The sequence below is a fragment of the Ischnura elegans genome, chromosome 1 (genome assembly GCF_921293095.1).
Source record: "Ischnura elegans chromosome 1, ioIscEleg1.1, whole genome shotgun sequence".
Lineage (NCBI taxonomy): Eukaryota > Metazoa > Arthropoda > Insecta > Odonata > Coenagrionidae > Ischnura > Ischnura elegans.
In genome coordinates, this window is record NC_060246.1 from 45,155,881 (window position 1) to 45,183,873 (window position 27,993).

Here is a 27,993-nt window from a genome sequence, read left to right on the forward strand (position 1 = left end):
GACCATAGGTAACCTTAATTTCATATTTTTTTGGCTTGCATTTTGAAAGAAGTATTCAAGTATAGTAAGCTGATACGCTAAATTGATAAGACAACAACTGCGCTCAGGTACGACTGATATCCATGATAATGTTTTAATCATTTGAAAGCTGCGAATTTCATTTCATAGTGTTTCGCGATTAAGTGTTATATTAATTATTGTATTTTTATCCATCTCAGTAAAAGAGCACCTTTCCTTGGCAATACAATGGCACGGCCATACCCGATTTACGTTTCCACGCTGTGCACTTCCTTGTATCCTTAGTGACAATAAGGTTTTACTCGTGATGGTATTCAACTTTTGACTGCTTGCTACCATAAACCCTTTTGGACCGACTTTGATCAAACAAACTCATTCCCTTTATCTGTCCCTTTGCATTTCTTTTTTTATGGTGGCAGCCCTTCCCCTCTCATTCCCTACCAACGCCCTTTCCTCTCGCCTCCCAAAATGTTTCCGTCATCCCCAATTCTCGTCAACCTCCTCAATTCTTAGAAATTCTTTTGTTTTCCCCCACTCGTCCTTCACCGTCCGTCCCACTCCGCAGGCCTTCTTCCTTCCGTTGCTCTTTTATTTTACGCTCTCAACTCCACTTCCAATCAATTTCTTCTCCTTTATTCCTCACAGTTTTAAGTTTGCTTTACGAGGAAAAGGAGTACTTAAGATTCTACTAAATGGAAGAGTTTTTTTATGCCCCGAGGAGAGAGTGAAAAAACGTAAGATCGGAAAGTTTATGGCGCCTGGAATGAAGGAAAACGATTCAGGCTGGCAAGTGTTCTGTGAAAAAGATCAGGAGAAAATGTATTCTTGCACACTAGGTTACTGTTATGATCTGTGCGTATAAAACGTGGGATATGTATCGCACGATTGCTCTCTAACGCTTGACGACAATTTTTACATCTGACATTTGAATAGCACGCGTTCACTGTCTGGTCTTAATTCTGAGCACGTTATTTCAAGTCACCGAGTTCTTGTCATTTGAGGATGACAGCTCTGATCGTTTATTTTTGGCATCAGAAATCATTCCGATGCCACTTAGCTTTGATCAATTTACCCTTCGTTTTAATTTTTTCGGTTTGGCGTTCAAATGGTGGAGGCCAAGATACTAACTGGTAGTGACGTTTAATGACTACTTATTCATTCCGATCGATTAATTCCTGACGAATTTATGATCGTATTTGGCAGTTGTTTCTTGTACGAAGATATACTGGTAAAGTATTTTGCTGATTGCAAGGTTACGTAATATCAATATGTTTTCAAAGCGGTAATTTCGAGGAAACAATTTTTGTCGTTCTTAAACATCAAAAATATGGCCACAATGTCATTTGTTTTCCAATTAGGTGCATTTGTAGTTCACTTATCGAAGAAAATATAATTGAAATTATAATAGTTTTTAACATGCATAATCTATGGAACCCCGAAAAAATTAGTGATAACCTGTATGAAAGGTTAGCATATTTGAAATATTATTTGTTGAAAACCATTTTCTATAAACTTTATCCATCAAAATTCTCGGAATATCAGCAAACTTAAACCCCGTGAGAGTAATGTGTAGGCATACTGTGTTTTCTGAGTTCTCTCCACATAAAAAAAAAATATTTCACATCAATAAATTGCGATTAGAAAATTTTCTTATTGAGAAGTTTTAATGCAATTTCGTGAAATGATTAGAGGTCTGCAAACATTGTCGTAAAGTGTTCCACGCGTCGCTAGAATTTTTAGTGGGTTTATATTTCAGATGCAATTTCAGAATGTGTCACGAAGTGCACTAAAATTTACTGCTTGAAAAGTTTTCTGAAGGTCCGGGGAAATAGGTTTCACAGGACAAAAACCTAATAAACGCGCCCGTCTACGCCTTTACGTGGTGTCCTCCGGAAATTTCTCATCACCTCCTTGCTTCCCGGACGAAAAAATTGTAGACTTATATCAGGTGGTCTCCCCCGTCACCAGAGCCTAGGCCGTTGAGAAGCCTGTTTCGCGCGCATGACGTGAATGCCCTCGTATAGCTCATATTTAGCGCGTGTCTTTACAACCTCCGGTTTCCCGGTCCTTGGCCTTAGATTGATATTTACTACTTACCACGTTGGTGTACCTCGTGTGCGTCGATGATCTCTGAGTCGCGTCTCACGCGCTGGATTTCGCTGTGAAACAAGCTCTCTTCCCTTTAACAGTCAAGTGATCCGTCTTTCACTTCTCGGCCTCTTTGTATCCCCTTAACAAAACTTCACGCTCTATCCCCTTACTTGTGCCCTGGTCTTCGATCCCCTTAGAATTATCCTCCCAATTTTCTTTCAACCCTTTCTCTTCTCAGGATATTCCCCTTTCACCCGCCCCGCCCATCCTTCTTCACGTTTCACCTCCCTTTGGATTCGCCCAACCTCCTTTCGTCTCGACCCCTTCCCTCTTCTTTGCACGTGTGTGTATGTGTGTCGCAGGGTACCCGTCCTTATCGTCCCGCCATTTACCTCGCCGCCACTAATTAGGGCCTTGAAAGAGCAACAACAGCGGAGGCGACAGCAGCAGAGGTGACGGGGCCGGCACGAACGGCCCAAAGTATGCGGCGTAAGGGAAGGGAAGGGTTCGTGAAGGCCGAGATGTAGGGGGAGGGATGGGGTTAATTTTGCGAGAGGGTTGTGTGGATGGAGACGGAGGGCGGACAAGGGGTGGATGGAAATTAAGTCCGTTGGTACGAGTGCAAATGAAGGAGGAGGAATGACGCGAGTGGCGGTGTGAGACGGGCGAGAAAATGACGAGTGGAGGTTAAGAAAAATGAAGAGTGCTTGAGCGTTGAAAATGAGAATAAGACGGGTGTGAAGTGCAAAACACTGTTATATGGGTAAGGGTTCTATGAAACTTTTCAGTGAACAAAAGAAAACGTAACGCTGCGAGCTATTCAATTTTCGTAAACCCTGTTAGTTATTTCTATTCAACGTCAACGCTTTTATTTTTAATCTCTAAGTAAGTTAAACATTTAATAATGATTCACTTTTTCCAATTTTTCAAGAAAATACTTTGCGGGCTTTATAACAAGATGAAACTACCGCTCAATATTCTTCTTTCTAATTGTAACACTCATAGATACTTGTGAAGACTCAATATCAAAAATCAAATTTAAGTAAAATGATTTAACTGTGTGATGCATTTTCTGTTGTATATTCTAAAAATATAAAAGCTTAAAATCATTGACAATTTAATGCAATGGATTACATAGAAATCCTTCAGTTAATCGAATTGTATTTGAATATGCGAAGAATGCATACATAAAGGAGTTTCGAATTAGTTATATAATTATGCTTATTGAGAATTTCAGAATATAAGGTTATCAAATCAGACAAGACTCAAAAAGAGCTTAATTGGTTAGTTACCCTCTAGTGACGTAATATTTTTCATCATTAGCGTCACCCCACGTATTTCCGCTTTCATACCTGGAAAAAGCAATATTACGGAAAGGTGTTTTGATCGCCAAACCGCGCAGAATAGCGGTTATCGGTAATGATCGCATTACTCTGTGATGAGGTCTCCCGAATCATGATGTACCGCGATAAAATCGAAGGGAATGCGCGCGAAAAAATTGACGCTGCCGAACTAGAGGTAGATGCACGTGAAATACGAGACGCTGGATGGATGCAGGCAAGCGATGGGTGGAATCGGAGGAGGAGGGGTTATTCAGCCCTTGATGCGAGAGCACGAGACTTCACTCCCTTTATTCCATCCCACCGCGAACGGCAGATAGTTTTCTCGAGCATCGGCGTGAGCAGCGAGAGAGGCGCCGCCGTGGAGGTTATGCAGCCCGAAAATGCGCCGAAGTGCACGGAAGCGTTGCCGTGATGCAGGATCCGCAGGCGACGGCCACGCTCCCCTGAGAGATCACACGGATAGGATTTTACTGCTTTGTGGGAAACTTCTGGCGGGAACGAGGTAGGGTTTCATGGAGATTGGAAAATAGGTCAATGAACGGAATTGGAGACGCGCCTCCGGGTCGCTTCGCGGATGTTATGCGAGTGGCTACTCGGTGATCCGAAAAGAAATGCGAAAAAGAGATGTGAGACTCCGGTAACCCTTGGAGATGTCTACTTTACAATTTTTTGTTTATGATCTCGGTTTTAATTTATCTTTTTACTAGCATTTGGAAACAAAATAATTCAGGCTAACACTAACGGGGTGAAATTAGGGGAGATGGAAGCAAGGATTTCTTACTGCTCGGCGGTATGTTATTCATGCACAAAGAAGAGATATGACGCATCGTGCTTAAGCTTTGGAAATTTATAAGGCTTTAAGAAATACATGTAGAGAGGAACTCGGCGTAAGATTTAGCATGATTTTTAGCAAAAAAAGCTCGGTAACTTTGGCGTAGCATTTAATACTAGGGGCAGAGTTCCAAAATTCCCTCCACTAAGAAATTATATAGAGATTAAGCTTTCTTTGAAAATCTCCACGCACGCCGAGATTTAAACACTCGACCCGGATGCACTAGAGTTTAGTGAGATATTAATCGCCATACCAAATACTCGGGGCATTTTTTTCAAGTTTTCAATAGTTGAAAACAAAGATTTAGTGTTTATGATTATTAAAGAAACGGTTTCGATTGGAGCTAAAGGGTCAAGTAAGCAAACACCTGCAATGTAAGATTTTATTTTTATCAGAAATGTATCACTAGAAAGATGTTGTTTCAAAAGTAGGTATGGTGGTAGGATGTAATCAGTTGGATAAGCTGAATATGCGATGAGACCATGCTATAATAATTTGATCCAAATAGGGATAGGATATGAGTAATTTCGGCTATGATAATGATGATTACTTTTACCCACTTTCCAATTCATTCCGTGTATAGCGCAATTTTAAAGTTCCTCCGGAAATGCTGAGTGACGCAATATTACCTAATGGAGGGGTTTGTAGTCTTGAGGAATTTTTTTTTTTTGCTTTGAGAAAAGGGTTTGTATTCTGTGAAAATTAGCAGAAGGCATTTTTCTTACATGCTTTCTCCAATTTTTGGAATATCCCTTAGCTTGATAACTCAACTACCCACCTTAAATGAGGAAAGCCTCCTCCATCATTGGTAATCACTTAGAATTTACTGCCAACCTAGTTATAGCAGTGATCGGGGACGGCAGATGAAGCATCGTTGAGGGCGGAGAAATATCTTGGGGTGCATTTGGGAGGCAGGCGGCTGTTTAAACGGCAAAACGAGGGAGGTGGTTTTGCCTCCTTTATAGTTTGGGCGGGAGAATGAAAGGAAGCAGATAACGCACAGCACGCGTATGAGAGATGAGTGGAACCTTTGGAAGGGGGTAACGGTTTGTTGAGTTTGGCCGGGTCGAGCGAGAGCCATTTTCTCGAAGTCATTGTCGAGGATGGCAGAGGCTGGGGGGTTGAGGTGGTATGGTGAATCGTTGCTGGAGGTAGAAAAAGCCCTGAACCACGGGGGAGGTGGTTGAACCCCACCTTAACCTCCCGTAACGCACGTGCTCCCGTAAGAAGATGGCCTCCAAAGGAGTTTGTCGTCGTATCAGTGGGGGTTGATGATTTTCATTTTGCATCAGAGCAGAGATAGCCTGGCGGACTTACTCTTGGAGGGCGAACAGCTTGGTCGATGATACAGATAAGGGGCCTGTACGTCACAGTTTTTGTGTGAAAACAGGGGTCGCTTTTTGTGCTTTGTCATGCAACTGCTGCTGAAGAGAGGGGGAATTTTCACACGCACCTGCAAATTATAACTTGGAATTTTGGATTGGACTGGGGGCTCTCTGAAACATTTTTTACGATATTCATTGAATGGAGCAGGGTAGGGTGATAACTGAAGAGAAAAGGCTTATGCATGCACCATCAATCCCACGCAAAATGTTTCCCGAAGCTCTAAGTGGGTTGGGCTGATTATCGATGACATGATTGCTGATATCGGAGTTATGCCTTCAGTTGAGAGGCACCCTCTTACCTTAAGGGATAAAACGTGGCGTTATTGAGATTGGTTTCTGGCTGTGATCAAAAATTTAAGATTAGATTAGAGGAGTTCAAAATTGGTTCGGAGATAGATTTGACATACCAACGTTACGAATGCCTTGTCCGTGTTTTGACATTTCTGAATCAATACTATTCTAGTTCCAATGACGATGTCAAATTTTATAATTGCATATTACATAAATAGGTACAATCATAACTAACTGATAAATTGTGTGTATTTTTAATTATTGAAGTCTATCGTGCTGCTGTAGCTAATTCATTGATGATGGCAGGCAATTCAGGAAGTAGCATTATATACATTAGTCTCTTTGAAGAATAATTTTTCAAATCCTGCATCGTGAACGGCGGTGAAAAATGCATGAATTGCTGTGACAAAATTCCCATCTCGAGAGATTTTGATACCATAAGAAATAGCAATTTTTCTCATGCCAATCAATGTATACCTATGTTCAAGGTTGGAAAAATCATTTCAATTACAAAATGCTAGTTTTAGTCCTTATTTTTATCAGCTGAAGATTCACAAATTTTTGGCACTGTTTCACTTTACTTTAGGGAGTGGAAATGAAGTTATTCCCAATTTTTGTTGAGAGGATTATAAAACTAGCAAAAAATTCAGTGTTAATTTAATATCCTTATTTTGCAATTATCGTCCATAAATGTTTGATTTTAAAATTTTAGCACCCTTTTTACGATCTTAAAAAAAATTAGGAAAAAAAAATATTTTTATTAATACCCGTGCAAGGAACCAGCTGCTGGTGCATTTAATCATAAAAGGCAAAGGCAATAATTCGTGCAAAACTTGTTGACTAGCCGATTATATATCATTTTATCCCTGAGTAATCATTTTACAGCTTATAGGGTTAATGGATATTTTTACCATTTTGCTTGATGTATGGCCCCTTTGCGAGATGGAATGAAGAAATTCCGTAGAAGCACGAGGTGATATGAATTACGACCTGAAGCAGAAACAAAGTCCGGGAAAATTTGAGGAGGCAAGAGCAATAAATAATGTCTTGCTCTAACATCAGTTGATGTAATTGAATTAAAGGCTTGCCACACACGCTAGAGTAAAGACCAAAGACTGGCTAGTTCCAGGCCAAGAAGAAAGCACACTCGCGCTGGGTGCTCCACCTACATCCTTTCTTGAAGCAGTTCCGCAGTATATTTTTTCGTCCGCTCAGTATTTTTCCTTTTTTCAGTGTTTCATTTCAGTGACAGTAGCCATTGAAGGAATTTCAGCTGTATCCAATTATATTAGTTTATACATTTACATACGTTTATACATTCGTATTTTTGCCCCTGAAAGTGGAGAATCGGCCTTCTCAAAACTTTTTACGCTGTTTAATTAACCCTGCTTATCTTAGTTTTTTGATTACTGTTATACCATAATTTAAAAGAGTACTAAGGCGTCTAACGAAAATTATATCTGCGCAGTGTATGTTGCTATGCTACCTCACCGACTCATGTAGTAAGTATTGATTCAATATAACGATGTGATACTTTCTTCCCTCCTTTTCATAGTGCAAAGCCTAATTTTTCTCGTCGTACAAATTTCAAGTTCCAGATGAGTTGTCAGTTTGTCATAAAAGTGCTCTGTTATTTTTGTTGCCATTTTGGAGCTTAGCGTTGATGTTTCTTCGAACTTACTATTTTTCCTGAGTTTGAAGAAAAACACTAGTCTAAAAAACTGACCTACACTGCTGGAATGTGCCCTTCTGCTTAGGTACGCCCCCTATCCAGTACATAAACGTGATCGCTTCTCTTCACTGCCACCCGAAACTCAGATGATCCCTCCTCCGCTCCCAATCTCTCCGTCCTGCCTCACAATCCCAACATCGTCCAGCGTAAAACCCTGGCCCCCGTCAAACCCCGCGACCTCAGGGCGCTCGGGAGTGCCGTCCGCCGGGCGCGAGAGGGTGCTTATCAAAAGAGGGGGCGTGTCTTCCGTATCACGCAGGTCGTATTCAATAGACCGCCGCGGGAGGGTTTAGTTTTCTGGCGGCCGGAGAGTCGGGACTTGCCACCGTGGCGAATAGTGGCGTTCGGCGGTGGTCGTGAACGGCAAGGGAGTGCCTCGGGTAAACGAGTGGTGTGGGTGTCTGCTCCCTCTGTTTCTCTCGTTTTCTCTCTCCCTTTCTGCTTCTCTCATCCTACGCCCCTCGCTCGCTCATTTATCACTCGGGCTTCACAAGATATCGTGCGCAACGGTTTTTAAGATCGTAAATGTAGATTCGGCAAACAAAAATGCTTCCCGAATAAAAGAAAAACATCGCGCGCGGTGGTGTAGGAGGAAAAAATATATATGTGTATATAATGGCTCCGTTATGGGGCGAACAATATTTTACCATCCTCCCCACTTGAGCCGCTCCTTGCTCCACTCGCCACACTTTAACGTTCTCGTGAGCATTCCTCCCCTCAACGAGCCATTTATGTCCCTACCTCGGGAGGCTAATAGCAGAAATAGAGTGTCTCTCTCGGGTATCTATGGCTACGTAATGATAACTGCCTCTCCGAAAGAGCCGAGGTATCTTTTTTTATTTCAGAGGGGCAGAAGTCTTTGCGTAGCGACGCATTACACGCTCCCAAAAGATCTCTCGTTACGTTTTTTGTTCATTTTTTCATCTTAACGGCCCGCATAATGGTGAATGGGAAGGCATTTGCTCACCACCTCTTTTTTTTTAAGTCTTCTTCCGGAGGTTTTCCAGTCAAGCATTTGTGGAAAGGGATAGATAAGTGAGTTGGAAGGAGAGGCGGAAATGCTCGCCGTTACTTTCCACGTTCGTAAGGGGAAAAAACAGTAGCGTTCAGGAATGGACGCGTGACACACGCGTTCAGGCCATACTGAGTCACTTCATATCCTCCTCGTCTTTATTTATAGACCCTCAAGGCCTGGAGTGTTTTTTCCCTCCTTTGCATGTCACTCGTGAATTTTTTGACATTCCGAGCGATCGAAGCGGAGAATGACACGGTAAGTGCGGCCATTAAAAAGAATTCCACGGTATGATAAAAAATTACAAGGAGAGAAGGAAATTGCTGACACCTTTAGTTTTTCGTGAGTCTCAACCCTTGGATATTTGCATCCGCTTGTCATGTGGGAAACAAAATTTCTTCTTCCAACAAGAAGCGTTTACCCGAAAAAATTAGGCTATTATTGATCAACTCAGGCAAGATAGTCTGTGTTTTGGTGCCAGCATTTTTCTTAAGTGCCCAAATAATTTGCCTTTTATCGCTAACTGGACAGGGTGACCGGTAGCCATTGCATCCCTGTCGTCAACGGGGAACGGATTTTTTCCTGTCACGTCAGTGTCTGCCTCTGTGAGCTTAAAAACGGTGAAATTGATCACTTTCCTTCTTTTTCCAATTCTGAAGTCATTCTCGTTTGGCACTTTTCAAAGATAATTTTGAATAAACGTATTTGAATTCCGTCTTGAAAGTGGTGTATTTTTACATATTACGGTAATAGTTGTTCCCGCTAAGATATCAGCGCGGAAGTAATTTCCTCGAAACCTTGGTGCAGTATGAAGGTAGTTGTATAAAATAACCCATGAAATTTGTTTGAGTTCACTAAAATTTATTTTTACTCTTTTGCGTTGTAATTATTTTCCTAATCCAACTTAAAATATTTTTTCAACTCATTTTATTTGTGATCTTCACGAAATCGGAAATTTAATTATTCCTTACTTATATAAACTAATTCGTTACATAAACTAAAATCCCTTTCATGACCATCGGGCAACCTGCTTTTGTGCTTTTTATTGCATTTAATGGATAAGTTACCTGCGTAAGAATTGAAAATCACTGGCTAAAACATATGTTACCGTTATCGTTGGAAAAAATCTGTTCTCCTTATAATAGCGATGCGTTGGCTGTCAAATGACTTCATTATGAAGATATTATGTCGTAAGTAAATATGTTTTACATGTGCTTTCTTTAATAATTTTCTGTATATGGTCTGAATATTATGTTAAGACACAAATAATGGATGAAGGGTCATACTAAAGCGGCAGTAAGAGTAACCGCTAATTGGATTAGATATTATAAAATCCCAATCGAGGACATTCAGTTCACCTGATCATGAAATTACTCATTATGTAAACTTTTTGATACGTATCATTGAATAGAGAGTTACTTAGTAAAAGGCTATCAATTTTACTGTAAGAGCAGAGAATCAAAGAACGCATTGCCTTCTTGAATGAATTCACCATTTCGGATAATTTGATTTGGGATTCTAACCTTACTTTTCACCCGCCTTCTGTTGCTCGAGACACTTAATGTTAATCTAAAAGAGTACCCTCATCCAGGAAATTTTCCGGGATGTTCATCCAATAATGACTAGTTGGATGGTAGGAGCTTATATTGATACCTTAATGCCATAATTTTCAAAGGATATTTCCATGAAACCTATTCAATCGAACTACTCCTTTGTTTTTAATGTCTCCATCCAATCACTTAGTGGGAGAGTGTGGTATATTACCATCGCATAGTAGAGGCGTGGGACGCGGAGAGGAAGAGAGGGGGGGGGACGAGTTTTCCAATTAATTAAGTCACCTCAGTTGGCCACTCACCTGCTTTCCGTCCCAGCGACTGTATTGCTTCCAGTCCGGAAGCCCTGGGCGCCAATATTCGATCGTGTACTCTTCCGCGTACTCCTGCCCTCGTCCCCGGTCGAACCGGCCCTGCGTCTGCACTCCGGTGACCACCCTCGTCTCGCCCAGGTCAATCTCGAGATACTCTCGCACCCCGCGCTCCACCTGCTGCCGCGGACACCAGGCGCCCCCGTTCCGCTCCACGCGCAGCCTGCAAACACAGATATAAAAATATATATCAATTGTTGGCTCAGAAAGAGAGAAGCGTGAGCAAAAGCGCAGCGGTTAGCTATAATGGACTCCGCGCATGATTAATTCAGTCGTAATGACGTCCATGGGTGCGGGATTGACTGGTTAATAATGACAATCGCTGGCGCCGCCTCTCAGAAAATTTTCATGGAGTCAGGAGAGCGTGAAATTATGAGAATAAGTTTGTTGAACAAACGATAATCCGAGAACAGCGTACATATATATAGTTCAGTGCTAATTCAAACCACTCCATTTTCTCCCCTCTACCTCTCTCTCTCTCAAAGTATGAATTCATAGAATCGCTGGCAAAATAAATATGGTGGGTTGATTTGAAAGGGACTACTAATGACCTAATTAGCCTGATTCAAGTGGGACATCGCCGATTTTTTTGGTACTAAAAATGCTTCTTTTTCATGCATTATTTTATGGTAAAACGGGAAAAAGTTTGGGTCCCCTCCTTCTTTGTCACCGTGGAACTGGCGATTCGTTTGAAATGAGAATTTAAACTGCCGAGGGGGGGGAAACTTCATTTTTTGCCCCGAGATTCATTTTGCTTCCAATACATTTTTGGAAATTCAAGCTCTCGCTACTCAGATTAATTAGTCCTTTCTACCCCTCGAGCATAAAGTGAACAAAAATGGCCACGAGTAATGGAATCCGTACGCCATTATTACAAGTTTTAGCCTCAGGGAATGGAAGAAACAGTTCTGTGCTTGCCCTTCATTAGGCATTGAAGAAAAATAAGAAAATGTTGGATTTTCAAATAATGGCCCACAATGCACCCGACAATTACAATTAACTCCCATGCATTTATTTGATGCGTCATATAGTTTCGAATCAGTCAGTACTAAGAGGTGCGCTCTTTGCAAGAGTGTAAGAAAATGCAGCGGGTGAGTATGGAATTTTCATTGCTTAATAATTATAAGTAATTGGAAATATTCTGAGTTTAAAATAATTCGGTGGTTATGTTTAAATGTTTAAATAGCGACTGTTGCGACCTATTGGGACGAGTGGGTCGATCATTACAGCATTATAATTGCAACCCTCAAGTGTATAAGAATTGAATGGAGGTTGGCTGCGGAGAGAAAGCCATTATCATTGGATTATGTATCCATGAGTAATGAGATTTTTGGCATCGGAAGCTCTGTATCTAGTAAATGAGTTGGACGGAGGAGTAACGAACTGGAGAGTTTGGACTTATTAATGCAGGAGTTGCATGAAAGAAGCTATTCTATTAATGAAAGCAATATCCCTGTTAATTATGAACCTTACCATCAGAAAATAATTTATTTGCCAGATTTTGATTATAATTATTATTATTTGAATATCGGGAAAATCGAGATGGCTACAGTGCAAATTATCTGAAAATATGGCATAATTTTATAGTATTTGATGCAAATTTTGAAATAAAAATGTGTCAGTGGCTTTGTTTCACTCTTACCTGCCGTTATGTGGTCCAACATTAGGGACGTAGGATGAACTGGCCGTTATTGCTGAGTCTGGAATACCCCCGGATTCCATACCAAGTGGCTCATCACAGTCACCTGAAAGCAAATAATAGAAGGCCATAAGAAATGGATATGTGGTCTCGTGTCGGTTGCAATATCTTAATATACATCTTAGGTATTCCGTACAGTAATTTAAAATGTTTAATGATAGCTTAAGACGATCCTTTGTTCAGAATGTTCTACACTGGCCATAACCGAAATGAGTTACTATGGCAATGCAAGTTGCATTTGAATTACAAGTCTCGTACCTATCACAAGTTAACGGTGATAGGCGTAATAATTTACTCAGGATTTATATAATAACATTAACTACTTGGGGTATTAGAAGTTTTTTATGGGCATAAATCTATGCCATATGGGAATAACCAATGCAATTGAGGCCTATTGATTACAGTTTATCATGACATGAATAATTTTATTCAATTTAAAGAAGTGTCTTAATTTTATACATTTTATTAGACGGAGCAGAGGTTTTCCATTCATTACCAGTGCACAGTGAGAAATGCAGGTAGCCTTGAAAAATCTATTAATCATTAACACGCTTTGCTACATGAGTTACCTGATTTCCTACGTGTGGTACGATTCTGGTGAGAGTGGTCCACAGTACTAATTTTTGTCTGTGATAATACCTCTTTTCGAGCTTGTGAAATCGCAAAAGTTTTTTCAATTTCCACTTTAGTGCATAAAGTTTTAGCTATCCGCTGCCATCACCAGATCCTTTCATGGAGTCCCCATCAAAGAATCTTTTTTTTTAATGACTACCATTACCGATTTATGACCGCACTGAAATGAATCCGTGGATTATCCGAAATCAAAACTCGATTTTTTTTAGAGTCTAGTTTACCGGTATAAATAATGACCGTCATAATATATTATGCCGTTGATAAATGCTCCAAAAGAGTTTTTCTAGTCATCAATAATCAATTTCAGCCAGATGAGAGCTGCCATTAATTGTTAACCACGGTTTTATACATTTTATAGCGATTCAAGTATGCGACTTCATCAAAAATTAATGCTTTCATACGCGTAAATAGGATAGGCTTTAAAATTGGTGCCTCCAAAATAGACATTTTGGTCGCATGGCTGCCCCTCCTTGACGCTTCAGTGGACATCGGACTGCGGCAATCATTTGGATGACGTGCATCCGCATGAAACAGATGGCCAACCCCTTTCTCCGTCTTTATTTTCTCTCGCTTTTATACTCCTCTCAAAATCCTTCCAATGAAAATTTTAATGCCGTCAATCAGAAAACTGCTGACGCCCGCTGCCCGGGTGGCCGTATGGCGAACGGAGGCCGGATCGACGGGGGGCGAGGAATGTGGACGTAGCGAAATCATTTCCCGTAAACTTCGATCGTGTGATTTTTGACTCCGCAGCGCAAAAATGTTGGCTTTATCGCTGCAACATGAGCGGGAATATTATTTTCCGCTATCTTCTATTTTTTATGAAGTCTGTTTGGACACCTACCTCTACTACTTGCGAAAACGTTTTCCTTATCAGCTTTTTTCCATCCAAAATATTTCAGCAGTCGAGTTTCTCCATGAATATTTTCGAGGGAGTTAGTTTTTTCACCGCTATGGAGAAGTTGTCGTTACAGAAGGTTATTGAGTTGGTATCATGAAACAAGTTACATTCAAGTAAATCTCGAGGAACGAAATTGTTGGGGAAATGTTTTATGAAGTAGCACTTTAAAGGAGTGTCTGAATCTCAAATTCTTGTATTGCTTGCTTATTTTTTATTCTATATCAAATTACTAAGTAAAAAATATGATTCATTTCTGTATTTTATCTAATTCTAAAAATAGTTTTCTCTTATGAAATGGTTTTTTATGGAATAGATCTGGTTCAATATTTAGTAGGTACTTGTTTCAAAAGATCTGCGAAATCAAGAAATTGGATTTCAAAATCATAAATATTGATGTAAACAGAAGCATATGGTGCCAATAAAATATGATTAATAAGTATTTTACCTCTAAGCCCAGGAACTTTAGCGACATTACAAGGATTTAAACGTGAGTTAACCTTATGGAAATGGTCTTCATTGATTGTAAACATATGTATTGGTCTTTATGTTCATAATAGTAGTTACATTTTTCTTCATTTGCCTTGCTGACCAACTTATTCGTGCTCATATTCTTATTCTTCTTGTCACGAAAGTCATCGTTTACGCCGTGATTCCAAAATGTATTTTTAGATACATTGGTAGCAATTCCAAAAATATGTCTTGATGACTATCTTCATATTTTGATAACCTTATACTGAACTCTTAATGCATGAATTATTTAAAACAATGGCATTTTACATGTATTTAATCCTGTTTTTTTTTAATAAATATACATTTGGTGCTAAATTGTGATTAGGCGTATATATATTTAATGCGTGTGGCATCAGTAGGATTTATTCGAGTTGAATTCATTTTGTGTTACCTATTATCAAGCAGAATTTATTTTAGGTCACTTCATTTGTTTTACTTCATGCATGACGATATCGATTGAAAGTTAATAACAGCATAGATTTCTGTAACCTAATGTATTATAACAAGTGATATTTTTCTGTAGCAAATGTGATCATGGTCACAGGTTTTGCCAGCAGTTTATTCACCGACATCCAGTAGATATGAACGTGCAGATGTTTCCGGTTCTCGCTCATCTTAAATTATCAATACAGATCAATAAAACCCTCTTAATGTTGATATTAGAAGTGCATCATCATTCGTAAATTATTAAACGTATATCGGTATGAGTGCTGTTATCCTTTGGCGCGTAGGTACTTTGGAAAAAATATTGTACTAAGCCTTTTGTCATCTTCTTTGTCGTCACCTTTTGTAGCATTCTCTTGTCCTTCTGCCACAACTTCCTTGTTTAGTAAGGGTTGGTGGGTTAGTAGGTGGGTTAGTAGGTGGAAGAATGTAGGTTCGTGCTTGCGGAGACCTAGTCTTAGTAGCTGGATTATGCGTGTGGTTTGCATCCACGCGATCGATTAGCATGACAATGGGAACACGCGTAAGCCTAAAGGAACCCGTTCTCTTCCTTTATCGCTTATCTCATCTACTGGAGAGCTTCAGGGGGAGAGAGTGGGCAGGCAAGCAGATAAAACGTCCGGATGGGAGAGAGAGAGCCCCGCGTCCATTCTCGTCCACCCACTCTTATCACTTATCGCACTCGAAGCGCATTCTCTCCTCTGGCACCTGCTGTCAAAGGTCCGTTCCCGTCAAACGGGTCGATTCGCTTCCACGCTTTAATTCTCTCTCCATAGCCAAACACTCGATGGAAACAATCGAAGCCGCCGCATAAAGCCACTCGTTCTTTTTTATTCCAATCTCTTCTGCTTTCGTATAGCCTCCTGCAAGGGTGCCTATGGTTCTTGTTTTAATTTTTCGGCATCGCTTTTATAGTTTCCGCGTGCGGATATACGCCCCCGGGGTAATTAAGTGATCGAAACTTTGCACGCGCCCTCTGCAATTGCCGTAATTCCGATCTCCCGTTCACTTCTCCTTACCCTTCTTCTCTCAATTAGTGATTGATTCCCGTTTTACTAATAGATGGCGCGCCGAAGCCGAGTTTTAGAGGAAGAGAAAGGGGAAAGTGTATGAAATATTCAGGGGTTCAGCAAAGTGGTGGGGAGCGTGCAGTGGCTCAGTACGAAATTGCGACGCTGCTCAAGTATTTACCTTCTCTTGAGTGGAAATGAGTTGGTGTTATCATTCAGGTTATTTTATCGCACAAAGTCTTCATGCTTTCTCCGAAAATCATAATTATTTGCATTTAATTAGGGACGAAAACGCTAACGCTAAAAAAGTACAAATAGAAATGTCCTCATTTTGTTCCTTGAGTGGCCCTGCCGTATTTTATTTGACGAGTCGTCAGTGAAGACTTCAACATATTTCCTGCGGTCGCGAAAGTTTATTTATTAATTATAACTGTATTGGAAAATTTTCAAAATATGAGGTAAATACACGGACTGTTTTATTTTCTACATATTAAATTATTTTACGCTTGGTGGGCTGTGGCAATTTATAGTTTAGTTGGCTGAACTCGTGAGGTGCGTCAAACCAATGCGAGGATTGATGACTGTTGAAGATCAGATTTTCGATCAAATAAGATTCACTTAACGAAATTTTTTTTCGCACATTAGAAGCAATGATAACTTGAACTATTTAAGGAGTATTTCAATACTGATGTGAGATAACTTGTACTTGACTTGTGTAAGCTACCTTGTATCATTTGTTGCATACATATATTTCCAATGCCTTTTTATTTTAGAAGGCATACATCATTGCAATTGTCTTACTGCTTCCTGAATCTTGCTTAGGAAAAGGTGTACTCTATCTTCAATGAATATATCACTAAGCATTCATGTCTGGAAAAAAATTCCTTCCAGGGCACAATGACCACTTGGCGATGAGGCTCTATGAAATAAGCCACGTTTCTAGCATAAAACGCGCAATGGTTTCAAACTGACCTATTTTCCCTCTCTCTCTTTCCCAAATATCATTTACTGATCATCCAACCGGTCCATTGAGCGCTGTTGCCGGACTGCGTTTATCCATTTATCCAGGGCGTTATACGAATATATAATTTTTTTCGTTATTACTGCGGTCGTGGAAAATATTCGTTATAAAATGTCGGTACCCACGCGCGCTGGCGTTTTCTGGCCGTTTTGTACCGATGTGGCTTTTTTCCCCTTCCGGTTCGGCACGATTGTCAAATGAAGCGTGAAATGTGTGCTACGGAGTGGAAGATCGATGTCATTCCGGTCTGTGGGACGGATGGGGGGGGAAAGGGTGCGTATTCGGAAGGGGATACGGTTTGCGGCGCGTGCGGAGGTATGGGGGACCATTGCAGGCAGAAATGGCGAAAGATTCATTGGACGGAGAGATGGGACGACGAAAAGGGGCCCTGTTGCATAAAGTAGCCGCCAGAGACCGACACAGTATTTCATTGCCTCGGGGCATAAGGGGGTGGGGGGGGAGGGACATACCCTCGAAAAGCGACGGCGATATGTGTGTATATGGAGATAAAACGGAAAGGAAGCGCTTTGGAGAGGTAAAGGGAGGCAGGGAGGGGAGGAAGAGGAAGGAATGACAGGGCGAAAACAATCTAACGCCGAAATGAAATCATCGCGACCGTAAAAAAAAGCGGGCGATGGACACAGTATCCTATTTCATTTTTCTTTCTCTCCGTCCCGCGGGGTGGTCGTCGGAAATTAAGGGCCGGACGCTTGCTTCACGAAGAGGCAGAGAAAGCGGAGAGGGAGAGGGTTTGACGACATTATTAGTGAAAAAGGAACAGAGGTTGCGGTGATGGATAAGTCGATGGGAAGGGATGGGATTTATTTTTTCTTTTTTAAACAAGCTTTACATTTCTGCTTCAAAAAGCGTATCCTTTTCGAATGACCGATATATCTGTGCCTCTCCGTGGGTTGTCTAATCTGGCAGATATCTGACCGGATAGTAAAGTCAATTGAGTCAGCCGTGGATTTTAGAGTTTGGCTTTGGTTATTTATCCGTTGAATTCCCGGGATATTGCCCTGAAGGAGTTATTTCCTGAATAAATTCGTACTCTTTGTGCTATTTGTAGGACATTTTTCTAAGCCAAAAATTAAAATATATCGGATGATATTAATAAATTATAATAATAATATACATTTTGAAAACGATTAAGGCAAATGGAATTTACAGAGAAAGTCACCGTGTAAACGCATTCTTACAGAATGCATGAAGCCTCTTTATATTGCAGTGAATAAATTTAAGCTATACTTGAGTAAATATACAAAATAAGTTACAATAAGTGTTGTAATGTAATGGAAATTTAATCGAAGTACTTTAAAATAGCGGTGAAATCTGTCTGATGCGCGGCTGGAAAGTTCGGGTTCATTCTTTAAATATTTTTTAACATTTCTTGCGTATCATGAGATTGAGACCTAACAAAAATTGTCTTTTAAACACATAACGGGGTAAAACTAATTATTTTGGGCCTAAAATGATCGGATGTTTATTGCCGTTATTTAGTGGAAAATAGGCCGAAAATTATTAAAATTCGGAAATTTAAGTTAGTTAATTTGTCAATTTTCATGCGTTGGAATTCACTGCGTATATGTTGATTATTTTTCTTGCCCCTGGGATATTCCTCCACGTGCGATTCAATAGCTAATCCAGATTATGAAAAATGAAAAAAATTAAAATAAAAATTGGTGGAGCGCATGCGAAGGCCTTTTTTGTGGATTTAATTACGGCTTTGCTTGTTACGACAAATAAAGATGATTTATTTGTAAAGTGTGGGAAACGCCTGGTTGTTTGGCTTGGCCAATTCACTCCGAGGTTCATAGCATCAAAAATATCTGTATAAAAATTATCTAACATAAATGTGAAAATGATTCAGGATAAATATTTTTGGGATTGCAATGCGTACTCAATAACAATACAAATTGCATTACCGGTCAAGGTGGTGCCGGCGTAACGTCCCCGACTGTCAACCTAGACGTCGGGTGTTCGAATCCCACCTGGGTGGATTTACCACCATCCAGGGCATGTATGCATGCGATTGTCAAACAAGTAAATGGTAGGAGAGGACTAACTAGTCTTAAAGTCACTTGCAAAAAAAGACGATTATTATTATTATTATTATTATTATACAAGATTGCATTTGTCGCGTGTATTCCCTTTAAAAAAATTTGGTACCTTTACACAAAAATCAGCAATTGTAACTACTAAAAGTAGCTCTATCAGCTATTTAATTTTCTGAAGGTCTATAATGAAGAATATTTGTGTTACGATTTGATAGATAATGCTAATAAAAAACAATATTATGCCTGCTAGTTTGCTATGCTTACTTTTTCAATAATTTAAATATTATGCATGTTGTCAACTATTTACTTTTGTACTCTTTAGGTTACAATAATGACTTGATTTCGTGTCGAATCTACAAAATTTTGTCCAAAACTGCTCCGTGGTCAAAATAGTTATATTTCTGTTATTTATTGGTCTAATCGAGCCAAAAATATCGCACAGGGGTTAGACGATCCCGTGTAGATAAGGGTTTTTGTGGAATATCCCTTTTAGTGCGCCATAAAATTGGCTGGTGGTATCACTATCGTGTCGTTGGGAGTATTAACGGTCGAATCTACCGATAAACATTAGCCTATAAAATTCAATTAGGTCTTCGAACCTTTGAATGTGGATTTTCAGAATGATTTAAATACAAACAGCTTTTCGAATGTTTTTACTGTGAGCTACTAAAGTAGCATGATGCACGAAATCCAGTGGAGGTATAAGTAATTGAACTCCATCATGTGGTTCGGGTTTATTCATATTTTAGTGGTATCTACTGGGTGGAAGTTAAATATATAATCAATAGCTGTATTTCCATTGTAAATGTATACTATTATAATGCAAATTACTTTCATGCAATAAATATATGCGATCTAAATGACAGAAAATTGCTCTTATTAATGAAATATATAATATGGTATTTCCTGGAGTATAGGTCATTCATACAAAAGTTAGCAGCCAACGTTTCGATTTATTTTCTTAAATCATCTTCAGGGCTATGTTAGAAAAAGTGCGAAACAATATAAAATACAGAGAATAAGACGATACACAATATTTATACATAAAGAAGGAACAATTGTTTTTTTTAATAATACAATATAATTTAAAGAAATATGTATATATAAACATATATATAAGAACAGAATGGAATATACAAAAAATTTTTACATACCTCTAAACTTTGAACATATTTATTAATGTTTTGTTTCTAAGGTATTACCACAACCTAGGTTACCATTAATTTTGATGTATTAAATAAAAATAAATTTTGCTGAGGTTATCGATGTCTGTTTTTTTATTACAACAATTTTTTGTTTTTGAAATATAAACCATTTCCTTGAAAACCTATTACCAATAAACAACTAATCACAAAGGAAATTTCCTTTTTTTCAAGGAAATGTTTTATATTTCAAAAACAAAAAATTGTTGTAATAAAAAAACAGACATCGATAACCTTAGCAAAATTTATTTTTATTTAATACATCAAAGTTAATGGTAACCTAGGTTGTGGTAATACCTTAGAAACAAATCAATCAACATACCTCTAAACTTTGAACATCAATAAATATGTTCAAAGTTTAGAGGTATGTCAAAAATTTTTGTATATTCCATTCTGTTCTTATATATATATGTTTATATATACATATTTCTTTAAATTATATTTTATTATAAAAAAACCAATTGCTCCTTCTTTATGTATAAATATTGTGTATCGTCTTATTCTCTGTATTTTATATTGTTTCACACTTTTTCTAACATAGCCCTGAAGATGATTTAAGAAAATAAATCATCTTTTCATAAAAACGCATTTTTCCTCCTTTGTACCTTCATTGACTTTTCCAATGTAATTCTTTCTATACCTTTCTTTCCCCTTCATTCAGTTTGCTTGTCCTTTACCATTTGACCTCATGAGGTCATTATGCTTCATGATATGAGATATCAAGTATCCTCTTTTTTTTCTTCTCAGGAGTTTTAAAAAAAGACACCAATTTTCTCTTCCTAGGACTTCATCATTACTTGGTTGGTGAATCAATCATCTCTGTCATTTTTCGGTAGCACCACGCACTTCCATTCCTGACTTCTCTGTTAATGTAGTCGTCGATGCTTTGCTACTGTAAAGATGATACGGTATTGTATTTGGAGGAGGCGACCGACATCTGAGGTCATTTGCGCCGTGAAGGGAGGGTAGGAAAGGAAAGGTTGAGGGAAACCTGGCGGCACTAATAGGCACTAACCTGCTCTTAAGGTGCCGAAAGGTGCCAAGGCGCCACGGCTTAACGTCCCATCTGACGGAAGGAGTGCTACGCTTGAAATGTCCTCCACGAAGCATTCAAGCAGGGATCGGGCAGTCCCTGTAAATTCTCTGCCATCGCCGGGATTTGAACCCAAGCGCACGGGGTGGCAAGCCAACACTATAGCCACGACACCAACACGAACCCCTACCATAAAAAATTATGCTCCTTGCGTAACATCTGATGATTTTTATTTCCTTACTACATCTTCAATGAATGCTTTTTGAAAATCATATTCAATGTGATAAATAGGAAATGCTGAAGTAAATAATTTGCTACCGATCATGGACGTTTCACAATTCCAATCAAATATTAAGCTGATATTCATGTTTTACAGCGAGGTGACTCGGAAAATCTGATTTTTTTTCGGGGAAGATCCCTCATTCAAAAATGAGTTGTAGAACTAGCTCAATATTAGGACAACAACGTTGAAGACCTCTAGATCAATAATGATCTTATATTGGGGTGGAGGTCGAAAGTCAAGAATAGCATTGTTTTATATATGTTCCCAATGGAATACCTATGCATAAGATATATTTTTACATTCGTAATATGTTGACCTCAAATGCGCAAATGATTTATTACTGTTTCACGATGGACGTGGAAATTGATCAATGCATATTTAGCTCATAGGAATATTATTTTCTCCCTCAGCGTGATGTTATTCAACAAATTTCCTTCAAGTGAGCTTTTCAGTCCGTGTAGATATATCTTTTCAAATCCCCGGTTCCTCTTCAAGATAAAATTTTGGAGTCGAATCCTCTTAAAATTGTCATCATTCTGTTTCCGACTTGCTAAAGAGAAAAAAACGTATCCACTCTGTGCCACGCTCAGCCACCGTCTCGGACGCGAGCGAAAAAAATAGGGAGGCGGCGACATAAAAAGAGCGAGACCATCGGAGCTACCCCGCCATCCTCATTGCCCCTTGACCGCGTAATTAGATCCCCCGCACAACATATCCTGGCCTCGCCGCCTGGCGCCGGGTTATCTCCGAGCAATGCACGTCCCGAATGGACTCATTGGCTCCGAAAGACTCTCGCTCTCCGCAACAACCCTTTCTCTAAGGTCATCCCTTTCCACCTCTCTCTCCGACCCAACACATTCAACTATCCTCGAGAGATAAGCCGCCTTTCGTTTTTCCTTCCCAACTGGTCTCTTCCGTCGCTCGCACCACCCGCTTTCTTCCTGCGAATTCCACTCTCTCTCCCTGGATAAGGAATGTTCCCTGCCGGACATGCATTAAAATTGCACGATTTTTGCGATAAGGATCAAGGCAAGGGTTCTCTGAAAGGGCGCTCAGCGGGGTGAGTAAATGTGTCCGTTGAGTGGCGAGCGGGAGTTCCGGTAGAAGCCCTCATCCCACCTCCGCTCAAAGAATAAGGAGGTTTTTGAAATTAAGGGACAAATTGGCGAAAGGGGAGTCGAGCGAGTACTTGAGAACACAGGTTACCCTTGTCAGGGAGTGTTTACACGGCGGAAAGGAATCCTTTTGGCGCGCGGGTTTGGTCGTTTTCTCTTTATCAAAATCCGTCACTAATTGCAGTGGTGGTCAGAGCTCACCTGGAGGGAAGAGGGTCGCTTCAGGGACTTCGGAGCATCTCCGTGCAAAGTGCGCTGTAGGGAACTTATCCTGGGTGGTGGGTGGGGAATGTGAAGCTAAGTGGTCAGCGGTGGATCGTGAAAAGATGTCGTCCTGAAGCTTTGACCATCCGCTCTTTACTCTAGATCAGGCGGGAGATAACGACGGGCAGTCCTCGGCTGAAGTGAAAAGGGTATGCGAAAGGAAGTGGATGATGAATAAAGGCTCTACTTGAAAGAGAAATTCACTCGCCTTGCTACGGCGTCGAACGAATTATTCACCCCTGAAATTCAAGAGCACGCAAATTTTATTTCGTCGTGCAGGGCAAAAAACGCTAAGATTTTTCTTATTTTCCTTTTTCAAGACTCTGGTTAAGTTTTTAATTTCCAACTTGGCACGTTAAGAATTTGAGGTCATTAGGAAGATTGTCAAGCAAATCTAGACTCTTCGAGCCAAGAGCTTGATATACGTGGGGATTATTAATTTTGCTCCAGCACCAAGTATTTTTTTTCAATCAACTTCAATTTTCGGAGGAAAGTATTTAGCCATGGTAAACTGTTTTAGTAGGTACTCTTGAGCAAATATTTTTTACTGCTATTGGTACCCCCAGACTCCGTATGCAGTACGTGTTAAGACCTTAAAATACGTAGGGATAATTTAATTTTCTCCTAGTTCTAAGCAATTATTCTCTATCAACTTCAATTCTCGGGAGAAAAATATTAGGCAACGGTGAAATATTTCTGTTGGTGCTCTCGAGCATATATTTTTTTAAATTGCTATTCGTAGACCCGCGCTCAGTTGAGGGAATGCGATACTAACTCGCCGTTAACAAGCTTTCCTCCCCATGGAAGCTGATATATCTCTCCTGTTGCCGCTGCTACTGCTTCGAGGCGAGGGGGAAGAGTAGATTTAATGACGCAAGGAATGGGCCCGCAGGGGGGTATCCAAGAATACGACAATGGAACCCCCGCTCTCTCCACCGCGTGATATCTCCATAAAATAAATATTTTTTTCCTCTGAGAGTGAGGAAACTTTTTTTTGTTTTCAAACGACCGAGCTTAAACGTCGATAATTATCCTCTAATGGGGAATAATTTTCTCTGGTGGCAGTGTGCGGCCTGTTTTGGTTGGGAGGTGGAAGGAGTTGGGGTGATTTCGGGGAGGTTAAAGGGAGAAGGATTCGCTTGTTATTTTATTTTCACCCCCATCCTCCAGCGTGGAAGAACATTTGCGAAGTTGTTGGTAATTGGGTGCGGGGCAGACTTAGGAGGGAGGTAGGTAGTGCGGAAGGAGGAGATATCAGGTGGGCCGCTATGAGGGAAGGGTGGGTCTGACGGTTTAAGGCATAGTGAGCCTTAGTTGCGAAGGGGAGGGGGCTTGCACGGGGGGCCGGGATAGCCCGGGAGATGGATGGAGTTGAAGGGCGCGAGAAGGAAGAGTTTTTGAACTGGCAGTGTGGGGAAAAGCGGTTGTAGGGTGAGGGAAGGTTAAGGTTTGGATGGATCAAGGTCTTGGGAAATCGGGCCGCGGTGTGCAGAAGTTCGCGCGGTTAGACAGGCGGGAGAAGGCTGATGTTCAGGTAAAGCACACTCGCGGGGCCTTCTTGCAAGGGACGGAAATAGTGGTGGTAAGTTTTCGTAGCCGGGCGTATTTGGGGCAGCGAGCGCGCAAGCCGTACAAGTTTTGAGTGAAGAGGAGGAACATCTAGGAAAAATGTAATGCAAGGAAATCAGTAAGGCATGATTAATGTTGCGGTGTAGAAATTTCTGCAATTATGTCTCATGTTAAACAGGTTTTTTTTACCGATTCAATGAGGAACGTATTTAAAAAAAGCCAAAAGACTTTTTTTAATTTCATGAAATATGCGAGCTAATGAGATGGCCTTTATGTAATTTGATAATATTTTCCTCTTAAAACATGTCCACAATAAATGTCTGTAATTTTCCGATGAATTTGAAGAGATTAAAAAATGTATAAAACTTATAAAAAATATTAAAATTGCATTAAATGGGGATTGAACGTCAAAATTCTCTTCAAGAAGGTCGCCAAATGTTTAGCGTTGATTTTACCGACAAAGAATGAGGGATGAAATTGTCAGTAAAAAGGAAAAAGAAGTAACCAGCTGTGGCGCAGTATCATCAAAGGGCCCGTGCATCAGTGATATTGATCAACGGAGATGAGTAGTAGAGCATGGTGGAGGGGTATAAAAGTCTGGGTAATGCGATAGGAAAGCATTTGCAATAGAATTAACATTTGAACCAGGGACATTGATGGCAACGGTGCTTGTGAAATCGAGAAGCGCGACCCACAAAACATTGTTTCCGGATGGCAGAGCTAAACACGTTGCGAACGCACTGTGCACGGCCTTCCTGCAAAAGCGGTCTCCATTATTGGGTGAGCGAAATGAGAGAGCATGTGGATGATGGCCAATAGCGTATGAGGTGGTGCTCCGTGTTGTGTGACTGAGCAGATGTGCAGTCCATAGCCGTAACTAACTCCTATGGTGAAGAGTCTCCGACGACGAGAAAAAGACTGATGGACGGACGGTTGTTTTTTATTCGCATGGGATTGACGTCCGCTCATGAGCGCTGTATATCGTTGTGCATGCAGATTTGCTATCATCACAACATTCCCTGACCTCATTTCCTCCCTTTGACGGTCACATTGTTCTTTCGCGAACGAGTGTGGCTAGGTTAAACTGCTATGGAATGAAAAAAAAAAACTGTGAATCATGTTGGTCGTGATTGATTGCATGTGATCTCCCGTTTTAAATGTATGTCAACTCGATTGTATGCGCTTATCTGAAGCAAGTAATGATCCTGTAAATTTTATTTGTATACGTTTATCATTTGGTAGATATGATTTTTGATTATTTGATTTGAAAAATTGTGTACAAAGATATAATTTCGAATTTTCTAATGTATCGAACATTTTTTTAAACTTCCCACACTTCGTTATTTTAGTAGGTTATTGCTGGGATATTGCTTTTCTAAAAATTTCCAATTTTAGACATGCCGTTTTGCCCTGTGCAGAATTGCCCGTGAAATGGATAGAATCTGTAACTGTAATTAATCCGCTTAAGCTCAGGCTCTAATGATCCAGGTCAGTCCATAATTTACCTCTACTTAGAAAAACACCGTTTGAGCCTGTATCTTTTCATCTGTCTAGTCTTTCGCTGGTAAAATTTTTAAATGTACTGCATTTTGCCCTTATTTCATTGAAGGCTTATACCTAAGAAATGGTTTAAGGAAGCAAATTTAATATTTTTTAACGGAACCAGAGTGGTCACCGCGCTATTCTGGTCTAGTTGGAGTTTACTAAAACATACGGAACAGCGGAATGTCGTGATCAAACTTCGCAGTGAGCGCAAAAAAATCGAAGAACTTAAAAAGGGATATGAAAGAAGGACAAGTCCCGCAAGCTCATGGCATTTTTCGCCGTCGAAGTTGAAACTTCTCTAACGATCCTCGAGGGCGAATGCAATGAGGGAGTCATTGAAATGCTGGTATGAAAAGCACGACTCCGCGCGGAAATTCCGTTCTCGGACGAGAGCCCGATAAGCATGCACACTAATCGTTCCTCCAAGAGTCTCCTTCATATCCGACTGAGAGGGAGGAAAGAGAAAGGCTGTAGAGAGAGGGAGAGAGTGTGTGGAAGGGAAGTTTGAGAGGAGACTCCTTAGGAAAGCTTGAGGAAATGAGTTTGAGAAAACGACAAGATCACGGAGGATCTAATTTCGCAAAGCCATTATATGGGTTAGCGTTTTAGAAACCACATGAATGGCAGAATGAGAGGCATTAAAGACGCTAACAGAGCGTTTGCAATTATCCGGGAGGAGAGACTTTGAGATTGTAATTCATTATTTTTTAAGCACACCACCGCAGACGAGTGAAGGGACTTGCCTATTTTTTTTTCTTTCCCGTTCGAAACACTTCCCTTCCCGAAAAGATTTCGCTAAGGCGGCTTTGCTGACGCTCTTGGAAAACCATTTAGACCCCTTGTATCCGCACCGTTTTTGGTCGATCTTCTCTCCTTAAGTTTTAGTAGTTTTAAGTGTCGTTTGTTCCGAAGTCCTGAGAGAGAGAGAGAGAGAGAGGGGGATATTGCAGAGCTGGATACAGCTTTCGGAACAGCTCGAGATGTGAGGGGCTCGGAGGGCGGTCGAGAGTGGATGTTCAGCGGAATATGGGTTTTTGGGGTAAGAGGTTTCATTAGTTTGGCGCCAGCGTCGACGTAGGCGAGGATAAAGATTATGCGGTATTTGCATCGCCCTAAGGTGTGCAAGGTATTTCACGCAACCGAAAATGAGGGAGGCCTCCTGAATTTCAAAATTTGTCCTTCCATCCTCTGATTTTATGTTGCACAAGGGAGAGAAGGGTACAAAAAGCTCGTGATAGTTATGAAAACGATTAGTGGCACTCTCAATATTCATGGTACTCAAAATAATTCATTCACGACTACCTTTACCGCAGGAATGCTATTCTTGAAACATTTTTTTAAATTGGCTTGGGAAAATATATTTCTGGTTATTTGATTTCAACAATTTTGATTATTTACTTGATATCTCTTCTAGTAAGGGCTGTTTCGCAGGTTAGACGTTTACATTTTGGAGTACACTAAATAGTTATAGGCAGTATAGCAGTGGGAAATCCTTTTGTGATTCATAGGTAAAAGAAAATCTGGACAACTTTCCTTTCTAATGAAATAAATATTATAGTTAATTATTCCTTTAAAAAATATTTGGGTTCATAATTTTTACTTATAGCTAAACACACATCTTGGCCTTTTCCGACAAGTTAATGGATTGAAACCATTACGTATACTTTCTTAACCCATGTCGAAGTGTTAATGGTCTGTTTCTTGTTGATTTCACTCATATGCTGTCTCTGTGCATTCTCAGTTTGTCAAGCTCTAACCCTGCAAGTAATTACTTCTTACAAATTTCATACTGTGTTGTGAACTCTAACGTCAGTGTGTAAAATTCCGCCTATGGTCTTTAGTTTTTGGAGTTTTCCTCTGTAACTATGTATATTTTTAAATTTAATGTGCCGAATTTATAATAATAACTTGAGAGTGGCGCAAGTTTGAAAAAATGTTTTTTTCCTAAATGCATTTCCTGTTGCTAGAAGTTTTTAGATAGATATTTTATTTGCTCTAGGATTGTCCTTTCGAGCATAAGTGCATACACACATGAGTTTGGGAAAATCTTGTGGTATTTTTAATGGGACATTGAACATT

The 27,993-nt window shown here is 40.1% G+C and overlaps 1 protein-coding gene across 1 annotated transcript in view; it reads right to left on the bottom strand.

Moving 5' to 3' along the window:
* LOC124168398 (discoidin domain-containing receptor 2-like) overlaps positions 1-27,993 on the bottom strand; it is a 543,546-nt gene that overhangs the window by 326,717 nt on the left and 188,836 nt on the right. The window contains exons 2-3 of the mRNA XM_046546941.1: positions 12,271-12,373; positions 10,560-10,791 (exon numbers count right to left, since the gene is read on the bottom strand). Of these exons, the coding sequence (XP_046402897.1) occupies positions 10,560-10,791; positions 12,271-12,373 (335 nt within the window). The remainder of the gene's footprint in view (positions 1-10,559; positions 10,792-12,270; positions 12,374-27,993) is intronic.